General features: G+C 36.6%; 2 protein-coding genes across 4 annotated transcripts; one reads left to right on the plus strand and one right to left on the minus strand.

Moving 5' to 3' along the window:
* Positions 1–70: 70 nt before the first annotated feature.
* LOC111794578 (SNF2 domain-containing protein CLASSY 4-like) lies at positions 71–5,996 on the plus strand. Of its 2 annotated transcripts, XR_002815116.1 has the most exons (4): positions 71–2,148; positions 2,327–2,479; positions 3,093–5,110; positions 5,464–5,996. XR_002815116.1 is itself a non-coding variant. In XM_023676622.1 (3 exons), the coding sequence occupies exons 1-3, from the start codon at positions 328–330 to the stop codon at positions 4,986–4,988; spliced, it is 3,870 nt and encodes a 1,289-aa protein (XP_023532390.1). In that variant the 5' UTR covers positions 71–327; the 3' UTR covers positions 4,989–5,231. The 2 variants fall into 2 exon arrangements, 1 of the variants encoding a protein (XP_023532390.1); XM_023676622.1 differs by lacking the exon at positions 5,464–5,996 and having other exon boundaries at positions 3,093–5,231.
* A 1,186-nt stretch (positions 5,997–7,182) lies between these two features.
* Positions 7,183–11,716, minus strand: LOC111795420 (casein kinase II subunit beta-2-like). Of its 2 annotated transcripts, none has more exons than XM_023677832.1 (5): positions 11,167–11,716; positions 10,227–10,445; positions 9,460–9,569; positions 9,213–9,378; positions 7,183–7,664 (listed from the first exon to the last, which is right to left on the minus strand). In XM_023677832.1, the coding sequence occupies exons 1-5, from the start codon at positions 11,414–11,416 to the stop codon at positions 7,534–7,536; spliced, it is 876 nt and encodes a 291-aa protein (XP_023533600.1). In that variant the 5' UTR covers positions 11,417–11,716; the 3' UTR covers positions 7,183–7,533. The 2 variants fall into 2 exon arrangements, with proteins under 2 accessions (XP_023533600.1, XP_023533601.1); XM_023677833.1 differs by having other exon boundaries at positions 9,216–9,378; positions 11,167–11,713.
* Between the last annotated feature and the right edge of the window lie 499 nt (positions 11,717–12,215).

Below are 12,215 nucleotides of genomic sequence, written 5' to 3' on the forward strand. Positions count from 1 at the left end.
TATATATATATATATAATATATAGTAAAAGAATGAAAATGGTGCTTTAAATCAGTAGTAATTGGTAACCGTAACGCAATTTGTAAAGTAAAAAGAATCGTCGATTCCTCTACTTGCAGTCTTCCCTCACCATGCACTAATTCTCTTCGCGCCCGTCTCGCGCTTCTTCGTCGGTTCTCTTTCTCTATCACATTCAGACACACGCTTCCCGCTCAATTCGTATGAACAGTTCTAATGATTTTATTGTGATTTCCTGTTTCAACCGATTCCATTCCGTTTCTGTGAACTATTTGCGTGATTTTTTAGTTTATTTGGGGCTTACGTGAAGATGGTGGACTCCGTAGCGAAGAGAACGAGGCTGAGGCGAGCAATGGCTAGAGAGGAGCATTTGGAGCAGAGGAAGAAGCGTAGGAAGAAGAGCAGGGATTCCGCTAGTGACAATGTTCGAGGTCAATTTTCGAGCGGAGGATTTCGTGATCGAGGCAAGTGGGTTAATGCTTCTGAAAATTGTAGTGTTAATCGTCGAATGGAGGTAGAAAAAGTGGCTATAAGTGTTGATAGCGAGGAGGAGAGCGTCGAGGAGATTGATGCTGTTATGTTTGGTAGAGAAGGTGGGGATTCGGTCACATTTGTAGGTTCTGAGAGTTCGGGGTTGAAGAATGTGAAAGGATTTGGTACGAAGGGGAATGTTGATGTAATCGATTTAGAGAATGAGGTGATTTTTCTTGACGAGGAGGGTTTTGATTCTGTGAATTCGAACTGTTCGATTTCTAAGTCAGCTGCTGCTGCTGCGAAGGGCGGGGATTTCACTTGCCTTGATTTGGATAACGAAGATGGTAGCAGTGGCTTGATTTCATCTGGCAAGGGAAAGGGTGCTTTAGAGATATCTCCAAATAAAAGCATGGGAGAAAGTAATTGCTTGAATTCTAATTGCTTTGAGAGTGGAGGTTGCTCGTACAGCACTGAGCCCGCGTGTTGTCCTGATGATGCTGTTGATGAGTCCACTGAATCGGGAGCATCATCAAATGAAGAGGAGTCTGACGAATTGAGTGACGAGAATTATGAATTAGAAGAATCAGAAGAGTCAATTTCAGAGTCCTCTAGTAGTTCAGAAAACGAGGAAAATAATGGAAGTTACTGTGTAGAAGCAGGAAGTAGAAGGGAAAGAAAGGAAAGCAGGAAAAGGATAGAAGTTATTGAAGGTGGACTAAAGAGACGTAAAGCTTATGGATTGGACATATTGGCTGATCTTGACAAGGACGATCATAACTTTGATTACGAAAATGGAAATGTTAAGGTTCGTGAGCAGGTGAATTGTGTTGCACGAAGAACCCGTTCACGCTACGTTTGGAAGGTTAAAAAGATGAATAATGATCTTGGAACTGTCAGTCAGCCACTCTGTATTGATGAGGAAGGGTCAGACTTTGAGGGCAATGAGAAAGAAATACATTCTTCGTCAAGGCATGACAGTGGAGATTCTTGTGATAGTGACAGCGATAGCGATCGTGGTCGTGGTCGTGGTCATGGTCGAGCTTGTGATCGTGATCATGATCATGATCATGATCGTGGTCGTGGTCGTGGTCGAGGTCGTGATAGTGATCGTGATCGTACTGCTGATGATGGAATTTACAAGCCAAGAGCCTGGAGTAGTGGTATTAAAAAGAGAACTCAGTTCAACAATCAAAGTGATGATGTTATCTTATCAGAAAAAAATGATGATCATACAAACAAGGTCGAGAATTTTCATGGGGGTAGTAAACTTTGGGATAGTAAAAGTTCTCCTGAAACAGATAAACACAAACGGAGTGAAGACTGTGAAGATTTTCAGAAGGTTCACCCAAAGAATTTCCATGAGTTTGATAGTATTATCAAAACAAAAGGCCACAGTGCCTGCAAAAATCTTGATGTTTTCAATATTCTTGTAGATTCCATAGTTGCAGACAAAGAACTGCCTTCAGATGATTTAGATTCTCGTACAAGTCCACTCTCCCATTGTCCTGAGATGCCTCTTCCTTTGAAGTTCAATTTTAGATTTGAGGAACCACATCTTCCAGAGAAGTTAGAGGAAGAAAAAGAAATGGATAAACTGTGGGCTGAGCTTGACTTTGCTCTCAGATCCAGCGAGATTGGTGCGGTGGATTCTAATACAGTAGGTCCTTTCTGTAGCATTGGATTAAAGCTTGTTATGTGTTATTACAGCATTAATATAGTTGCACAAATAGGTTGACAAGTTCTATTCAATACAGATATTCCTAATGATTTTCAACCTGCTATTCTCCAATTCTCTGTTACAGATTATGAAGTAAGTGATTCATAATGATTTGCAGGTTGAAAATGAAGATGCCTTTCTTTCAAAGCTTGACCAAGCGGATCTTTGTCTTCGTGGGGATCATCAGCTGATACTTGATGAACAAATCGGACTTAGATGCACACGTTGTTCATATGTCAAATTGGAAATCAAAGATATTCTACCTTCTTTTGTGAGTCGTCTACCTCTCTGTTTATTTATGTACGTAGTTCTGAAAAGTATCTTCTTTTTCTGTGTATCGATGTATATTGTTTTGTGAGTTTTTGCACTTTCTTTTTCTTCTTTAGATTATGCTTTTATATGAGTAATCAGTAAATGACTGGACAGCAAATCTAATGTAACTATTATTATTTGCTTTCTATGTTTGATTCTACAAAACTGGCTTTTAAGAGGGTTCGAGCGATATCACTTTAATTATTATTATTTGCTTTCCTTGCATATTCGATGAAGTAATGTCTTTGTGAATGCTTTCATATTGAAATATAGTTGAATGAGTAGGCATCAACCATTTTTCATTCCTTGATGTTGATGTGTGCTGGATCTGATTTTGTCTTGTCAAGTGGCATCTAGATGTGTTTGTTTGAAACTTCTTGCATTCATTACGTTAGAAAAATAGTTTGCATTGCTGATTGAAACATCATCTTTCGTCTTCTTCTTCTTTTAAAAACTCAATCTTCGTGTTTTTTTTGAATAAATTCTTGGATGTGAGATAATGTATTGTTCTGTCGTTAGTATGTGCTTGTTGACTTCACATTAAAGGAGTTAAGCATATTGATGTCTTCCAGGGTACAAATCCATCTGGAAAGTCGCAGAAGAAGGAATCTGGCTCATTTGAGCATGTTAGATTTGATGACCTTCAACAGGAATTTGATCGTGACCCCCATGACATATCTGATTCACGATATCATGTTGGACGTACAGTGTGGGATATCATTCCCGGTATAAGGGAGAGCATGTATCCACATCAGCGTGAAGGCTTTGAATTTATTTGGGAAAATATAGCTGGTGGAATTTATCTTGATGAGTTAAGAAAAATAAACGGCTTAAACAAGGGGAGTGGATGCATTGTATCACATGCTCCTGGAACAGGAAAAACTCGTCTAACAATTGTTTTTCTTCAGACATACATGGAACTAAATCCAACGTGCCGGCCTATAATTATTGCACCTAGCAGCATGCTCCTTACCTGGGAAGAGGAGTTTTTGAAGTGGAAGGTTGGCATTCCCTTTCATAACCTGAACAAGCGAGATTTTACTCTCAAGGAGAATTTTTCAGCTCTTAAGTTCTTGATGCAAGCTTCTCCATCAGGACAAACTGTGGAGAATGTACGGCTTGTAAAACTGCTTTCCTGGAAAAAGGAGAAAAGCATTTTGGGAGTTAGTTACAGATTGTTTGAGAGACTTGCAGGAGTTCGGAAGAATTCGAAATGTGATAAAGTAAGGAATGTCCTTTTGGAGCTTCCTGATCTTGTTGTCTTTGATGAAGGGCACATACCACGCAACGATGATAGTCTTATTTGGATGGCCTTGTCTAAAATTAAAACAGAAAGGCGCATCATTCTCTCCGGAACACCATTCCAGAATAATTTTACTGAGTTTTCTAATACACTAAGGTTGGCGAGGCCAAACTTTGCAGATGTATGTAAGTCTGGAGATAATGAATGCCCAGATAAGAAGCGTGGACGCCCGAAACATATCTCAAGAGGAAAATGGGACCTTTTGATTAGTTCCATTGACAGAACTTCTGAAAACTTGCCGGAAAGTCCGGAATTGAGAGAAATCAGAGCCTTGATCAGTCCGTTTGTGCATGTATACAGGGGCAACATTCTACGAGAGAAGCTTCCAGGGTTGAGGAAATCTATAGTTATACTACGACCAGCAGAGCTGCAGAAAAGGTATCTTGAAAGCATAGTAGGGAACAATTCTTTTGAAGTGGAATATGCTGAGTCCTTGATATCCGTACACCCTTCCCTGAAACTGAAATGTGATAAAGAAGATTTTGATACCGACAAGGAAATGTTAGAGAAGGTTAGATTGAATCCTGAACTAGGAGTGAAAATACAGTTTCTCCTGGAAATTATACGTCTGAGTGAAGCTTTGAATGAAAAAGTTTTGGTTTTCAGCCAATACATTGAACCATTGTCCTTTATAGATGAGAATCTTAAGTTTCATTTTAATTGGAATGAAGGGGTAGAGGTATTTCATATGGATGGAAAGCGTGATATAAAGAAGCGACAAGCATTGATAAATACATTTAACGATCCGACAAGTGAGGTTCGGGTGTTGCTTGCATCAACAAAGGCTTGCTCAGAAGGTATAAACCTTGTTGGGGCTTCAAGGGTAGTTTTACTTGATGTTGTATGGAATCCTTCAGTGGAAAGGCAAGCTGTATGCCGTGCATTTAGACTTGGGCAGAAAAAAGTTGTTTATGTGTATCATCTCATTACCTCTGGGACAAGGGAAGAGGAAAAATACAGTCGACAAATGAAAAAAGATCGGTTGTCTGAGTTAGTTTTCTCTCCTGAACAGAGCAGTAATCAAGTAAAAGTATCATCCACAGATCTGGACGACAGAATTTTGGAAGCAGTTCTTCAACATGAAAAGCTTAAAAATATATTCGAAAGGATAGCGTACCAATCAAAGCAGTCCAGCATGAATGGGAATTTTGGCTTGGCAGACTAGGACTGAAAATGTTTATCACCATGTCTGGAACCTGATGCTCTCATCCTTTGTTTTCAAGTTCGATTCCCTTTCGGAAGCTTGGCAGACAGACAGTTATTGAGCCGTGGTACTTTTGGACACTGGTAATCCCGACTCTCAATTTACCAATCATTTTACCTATTTTTACTTTTATATTAGTTTTGAGCTCTTTAGCTTTGTTTATATATCACTGTGCCTATTTTAACGGGTTGTAGTTACTAGTTTGAAGGAAATTGAGTATTTACTAACTTAATTTTCGTAGGCGAACAAAAGAAAATATTAAATGGTTATCAAACATGGCTAACTGGTTGTAGTTACTAGTTTGAAGGAAATTGAGTATTTACGAACTTAATTTTCATAGGCGAACAAAAGAAAATATTAAATAGTTATCAAACATAGGCTAGTTTCTACCATCTGCAACACTGAAAATCTGTCTGTCTTCCTGTTTATATTGCAGATTTTTGTGGCCTTCTTGCGACGATACGCCAGAATGGTCGTAAGCACTACTAACTCGTATTTATTTTTTTAATGGATCCATTAGATGGGGGTAACGCCATTTTTTGCCCCGTCTTTTATGGAGTGCTTAATTTTTTGAAGCAGGCAGTTAAATATTATATGAATTTTTTGGTCTCACTTCTCAATGTACAGCGAAGAACTGTAGTTTCGTTTGGATAAGTTACCCAAATGAAACTACAGAATCTTGGAAAGTGTTTAGTTAGAAATTGAATACACAAGTTTAGTTAGTTTTAACTGAAAAAGCTGCTGTGAAAAGGAAATGCTAACAGAGGTTCTTTTATATGTTACTTTCCCCTTAATATTGATATTAACTTCGAATAAAAGTAGAGATATTCGTGGCATTCATGGTGTAACTACAACCTTTTGATGATTATACAAGTGACTGAAAGACTGTTCTTCAATGGTATTCTCCACTTGGCCCTTTTTTTTAGAGATTTTCGTTGTAAATTTGGATGCAATTTCAATTCATTCATATAATAAATTGAGTTGATTTGGATGGGAGTATTTGGATTCTTTATTTAATATTTTGTAGAAAAAATAGTAAACAAACAGTTTAGCTTGATCGATCTATTAAATTGTTATCATCTATTGAACTGAAAATGAAAATTCAGTTTTATATTTTGTTTGTGAATGAACTCATTAGTCTTCTAAAAGTTGAAGAATAGTCAGCCTACCCAAAATATATATATATATATATATATATATATAGGCAATTTGATAACATATCTTTTCACTCGTACTTTGAGAAAGAGGTTAAAAAAGGTCTAAAATTTGAAAACGTACTTTTTTAATTTTGATAATATGTACGCAATTGTGTGAGATCCCATGTCGGTGTGGAAATCTCTTCAAGGCCGATGGTGATACGAGCCAAAATAGACAATATCTTCTAACGGTGAACTTGGATTATTATAAAAAAAAAAAATATTAAAATTCAAGTATCTAATAAATATAAAAGTGAGAAGTTAAGAATTTATTAAAAAGTAGTATAATTTTTTTTTTTATACCAATTTAAAAGTTAAAAGTTTCGAGGTGAAATTTATAATTTAAAAGAGTTTAGAGATGAAATTTATAATTTAAAAGAATTATTATTATTATATATATATTGATAAAAAAAATTGATCGTTGATAGGAATATACTGAATTCGTTGTAGTTTGATCCCTTGAAGTGGGGGATGACATTAAGGTTGAGAATGTGCGTTCAATTGTCCAAGTTACTATCAGTTCTTTGATGTCATGGTCAACTAATTATAACTAAAATTTAGAATAAGATTCCATCCCCATCCTCTCTATTACACACGTATTTTTAATCGAATTATTACACACGTATTTTTAATCGAATTATCAAAGCAATAGAGCTTGAAGTTGGGTGGATACTACCATTTAAAAGAGGGTGGAATCCCTATAATTTCAATAAAGATAGAAGAATAGAGAACTTATACGATAGAAAAATATAGGAAATTTCGACTTTAAAGCATAGTTCATTTAAGTAAAAGCATACTAGAAGTTACCTTCTCTTTATTACTAGTTAACGTCTCTTAAAAAATCGAACATTTGACTCCATGCCCACATAATACGCCTTTGAAAAACGAAGCAATTTCCATCTTTCAAAAAGATATTCATATTGTGTCGAACAAATTCTCAAAAGCCAGAAGACAAACAATAGAACGAAGAGTGATAAAGCTATATTTGAATCGACATTAATAAAACTGTTAGGTGCAGAAACAGATTAAACAAGAAAGTAATCTCCATACTTAACCTACCAAAAAGAGTTTTTCTTTCTTTTTTTTCTCTCTTTTTTTTTGGGGTGTGGGGATCCTAAAGAAGCTCACCAAATAGGAGCCATCATGAGAATTGGCACCTCCATTCACAAGGGGTAGACGAATGCTTCATTATAACATTCAGACGCAGATAATTCTCAAAGTATTCTCATAGGAGGCAGAGCTACACTAACTCTCAAAGTATGTCCGAAATGCATAGAACTCACCCAAGTGAAAGCTTTTAAGTTTCAGTTTCATGGCTTGTGGATCTTGAATCCAAACACTCTTGGAACGTAGCTCTGAATGGCTTTTTGCGGCTTAAGGTGTCCATATGTCATCAGAAAGAGGTGAGAAAATGTAGTTCCGAAGTAAGCTCCATCAATGTCTATATAGAGTTAAAGAAACTTGTGAAGACTGCTGTCTATCTAAACTGAATTCTCATCATTTACAAAGGCTTACATGCAATTCAGTGATTCAAAACATGTATTGTGTACGCTTAAAATGCATGTGCTACAAAACCTGAAAACCGACAACTTCAGTTTCACGTAAAATAAACACCGAGTAGATTGTAACTTTCGTGTCAAATCGAAAAATTGCCATTTTCTATTAGTCAAATTCAACCTGCAGGCATAGGACAAACTGATCGCTATAACATCCTCCCACCAATAGGGGTACCACAAACTGACAGTTATTCGGATTACTTGACTTAGTAACAAATTATTCTAGAGTACAATAGGATTTTGAAGGAACAAGACTTAAAAGTAAACGTTCAAGAATAACTCCCCACTAGACCTTAACTAAGGAGGATATCTAGTTTATCAAGATTTTTAAATAAACTCAAAGAAACAAGACTTAAAAGTAAACGTTCAAGAATAACTCCCCACTAGACCTTAACTAAGGAGGATATCTAGTTTATCAAGATTTTTAAATAAACTCAAAGAAACAAGACTTAAAAGTAAACGTTCAAGAATAACTCCCCACTAGACCTTAACTAAGGAGGATATCTAGTTTATCAAGATTTTTAAATAAACTCAAAGAAACAACCATGGTAATTAGAATGATTAGAATCTTCCCTGGTTAAACAGATTTGAATCCGCTTGTCTTGAAGTTTCTTCATGGTGATGTCTTTCTATGTCTTATTATTATTATTTTTTTCTTTTTTAGGGGAGAAATTGAACTTTTATTAAACAAATGAAAAGAAATACGACATACAAATTAAAAAAAAACAATCCCAAAGGAGACCAATGCTTCTAAGTCTTACATTGTAGAGTCTCCAAGTCTTACCTTGATTTCTCTGTATAAGATAGATGTTTTTGTTGGAATATCTTTTATCTTCCTGCTGCAACTTTCTATGTGTTTTGCTTTCATTTATTGTTCTCATTTTCACTCCCATGTAAAGATTGTATAGTTTGAGTATTAGTCTCTTTTTATTACACATCCATGAAAAGTTTAATTTATCGCTAAAAAGTGTAACAACTCAAGCCCAAGCCCACCGTTAACAAATATTGTCCTCTCTAACTTTCCCCTCAAGGTTTTAAAACACGTCTACTAGAGAGAGATTTCCACACCCTTATAAGGAATGCTTCGTTCTTCTATCCAACCAATGTGGGATCTTACAATCCACCCCCTCGAGGGTCAGTGTCCTCACTGGCACGCCGCCCAGTGTCTGGCTCTGATACCATTTGTAATAGCCCAAGCCCACCGCTAGCAGATATTATCCTCTTTGGGCTTTTCCTTCTTGGCTTCCCCTCAAGGTTTTAAAACGCATCTACTGGGGAGAGGTTTCCACACCCTTATAAGGAATGCTTCGTTCTCCTCTCCAATTGATGTGAGATCTTACAAAAGAAATTGGATGATAGTAGCAGTAAATTGATAAGAAATGTATAATGTGCATGAAAGTAGTTGAACAGATGATCATGCAAATAAAGGATACTACCTTGATATTTCGATCGAGGATAATAAACATCCTCACATCTTGGACAGTATATTTTGACGGTGCTTGCTCTAGGAATATCTGATTGACCAACAGGAAGACAGGGTTGTCCACAGCAGTAAACTCTAGGGCATCTCCCAAAGTCATAATTCTTGAACTTGTCCAGCTGCGAAGACCATAATGGATTATTCTGACCACTGGCATTATAAGCATAAAAATAGAACATAACTCAAAAGAAGATTCTCACCATAGCAGCCATGCCTTTACTTGTCAATATGTATCTCGCATGAATTAGACCATAAAGCATTTCAGCTGCAGATTCAATTAGTTCATTCTGTTCCTCTGTAAACATATCACCTGCACATTTCACCCATTCAAATTGATTTGTAACAACTGCACCTAAATGGGAGATTGAAGCCCAAATACTTATATAGAAGAACTTTGAAAATGGATACTGTCAAAAGCCCCAAATGATAGAACAATAATTACTATAGAAATTAAGCACAAACCAACATGGGACCTAGTGTGAGAAATGAAAAAGAAAGAAAGTAAAGCGCTTAGATAGAAAGAATGAGTTCAAAACACGGAGCCACCAAGCTAGAATTTAATGTTCTACGAGTTTCCGTAGCAACAAATATGGTAGGTTCAAGCAGATGGCCAATGAAATAGGTCAAGGTGCACGCAAGCTGGCCAAACATTTACGAATAAAGAGAGAGAGAGAGAATAAACCCAACTTAGAGCTTTATCTCCAAAGAAATGGATGGAATGACTATCTCGATTTCAAGAGTTCCATGACTTTCAGTATCCTATTGATGGCTTCCCTTGCATTGTCAAGCAAGCAATGTTGTTGGAAAATTAAGTCTTTTCAAAATGTTTAACAGCCAAAAGTATCTTTGAGAGACAAAAATACAACTTCTCATGTAATGGCATTAGCTTTGTCTTCTCAATCAATGATTTCTTTGATATGCGTCTAAACAGAACATTTCAGAATACTTAAGAATGCATTAAGCATACCATTAGAGGACTCAACGTCCAAAATCAAATCAAGAGCATAATCATAGTATGGAACTTGGCTGCTTAACCCACAAAGGTTGAAGTCGTCTTGTATATAGTCATCATCCACTTCACAAAAGAACTCGTTTCCTCGCAGATTACAAAACCACGAAATCCAAGATGTATCATCACCATCAGATCCACTGACATCTGAATCTTCACTGTCAGTCTCAGACTCTTCTGCAATTATACCAAAAGATTCGAAGTCAAAACATAAACAAACTATAACAAAATCATATTGTCACTAATTTATCTAACTCTTAAAAACCAAACAATCAGACAAACAAAGCATACAAGTTCTCAATAATTTTTATCTCTGCATGTCAATAATTTATTGCCTGTTGTCAATTGAGTAATTAGCAATATGCTATTTTTTTTAGTTTCATAATAGAGAAGAATGGTGAAGACAGCAAAAGTTGGACTGGAAACTAACCTGAATAACATCTATATCAATATTTATGAAATTATGTCACAAAGAATCACACAAACATTTAGCCTATCCTATCCTCTCATCAGCCAATAATCAAAGTCAGAATTCATTAGTGGGAACAACAATCATTCTAATCAAGTATTCAATCGTTACACAAAGTATGGCATGGGAAGTATACGCTATTGCAAAAGGTAGTGATCAAAACCATCCTTTCATAGGCACAAGGCCTGGAAATACTGATATCAGTCAACACAATACACCAGAAAACCAAACTTTTAATCATATTAACCATACGAGGGCTGTATCGGATCCTTAAATTCCCAAAAACACGCAAGAGAAAACAAGCACAATTCGTATCTGAACAAAGGACGAAAAAAGAGAGGAAAAAAACAGCTCAAACTAACAAAAAGTCGAATAGTACACAGACAAGAAAAATCGAAAATCAAAAACAAAGAGGAAAAGAGGAACCACCAGAACAGTTGGTCTTAGATAGAGACGAAGGACGAGAGTCTCTCTGATCAGACGGCGGCTTCACCATTAACAACGACTGAGCCGCGGAGGGCTTATCCTTGCCGTTAAGGACCGCGCGAGAAGTGGAGGGGGAGGATCGCTCGAGCTGCTTATCGAGAGCCTCGTTGATACGCTTCCGATCGAGAGGAGTAACCTCCAACTTGGAAGCGCCGGCGCCGGCGCCGGCAAGCGCACCTCGGTCACGGTGCATCGCCGCCGGTTGTAGGGCGGAAAGAGAGGGGGAGAAGGGGCTAAATCTGTGGGAAAAACATGGGGAGAAAGAGGGAATCGAGCGGAGGAGGAGAAGAAGAAGAAGAAAAAGGATTGAGAAGCAGAGGAATTGCTAGAGAGAATCTGGGAGAGAGAAGAAAGAGTGAGAGAGCAGAGAAGGCATTATCTATGTGTAGATATGGTGGTCTGTGTCTGTCTGGGATTCCAAAAGCTCAACGAAGAATGACACAGCGAAAGAGAAGGGCGACGATTTAATCTTTTAAACTTAGCTATACGGTTCACGATTAATCGGCAGCGACAACTCGTCCTCTTTTATATTCTATGTGTGTGTCTCTCTATATACATTCTATATATATACAACCAATTTTATTCCGACTGAATTATTGAAGAAAATTACTCTTCAACCTAATCTTATTTTCTTTATTTAAAAAAAAAATTAAAAATCATTAAGATATTTCATCTAAAATACAATTTTGTGTATTTTAAAAGTTTATAAAAGATCACTGTGTAATAATACTACTGTTATGTTTGGTTAATTTTCACGGTATTTTTTTTTAAAATAATTATATTTAAATGTTTTGATAGAAGAAATGAGGCTTGAAAAATAGAGCTATTTTAATAAATTGTTATTATTATTATTATTTTTGGTTTAAATTTCTATTTTAAGTTAAAAAGGTATGAAGAAGGAAAAGGGAAAGAAAAAGAGGTATAACATGTTTCACGTGCCAAGCCTAGAGTAGTAGTGCCACTTAAAACGTCCACCAAATTTATGCAAACAT

The sequence above is a fragment of the Cucurbita pepo genome, chromosome LG05 (assembly GCF_002806865.2).
Source record: "Cucurbita pepo subsp. pepo cultivar mu-cu-16 chromosome LG05, ASM280686v2, whole genome shotgun sequence".
Lineage (NCBI taxonomy): Eukaryota > Viridiplantae > Streptophyta > Magnoliopsida > Cucurbitales > Cucurbitaceae > Cucurbita > Cucurbita pepo.

Coding starts and splice junctions, on each gene's coding strand:
- LOC111794578 (XM_023676622.1), top strand. CDS start 328: ATGGTGGACTCCGTAGCGAAGAGAACGAGGCTGAGGCGAGCAATGGCT. Junction 2,149..2,326: donor GTGCGGTGGATTCTAATACA/GTAGGTCCTTTC, acceptor AATGATTTGCAG/GTTGAAAATGAAGATGCCTT. Junction 2,480..3,092: donor AAGATATTCTACCTTCTTTT/GTGAGTCGTCTA, acceptor GATGTCTTCCAG/GGTACAAATCCATCTGGAAA.
- LOC111795420 (XM_023677832.1), bottom strand. CDS start 11,416: ATGCACCGTGACCGAGGTGCGCTTGCCGGCGCCGGCGCCGGCGCTTCC. Junction 9,570..10,226: donor GGACGTTGAGTCCTCTAATG/GTATGCTTAATG, acceptor TGAAATGTGCAG/GTGATATGTTTACAGAGGAA. Junction 7,665..9,212: donor TCGATCGAAATATCAAGGTA/GTATCCTTTATT, acceptor AACTCTATATAG/ACATTGATGGAGCTTACTTC.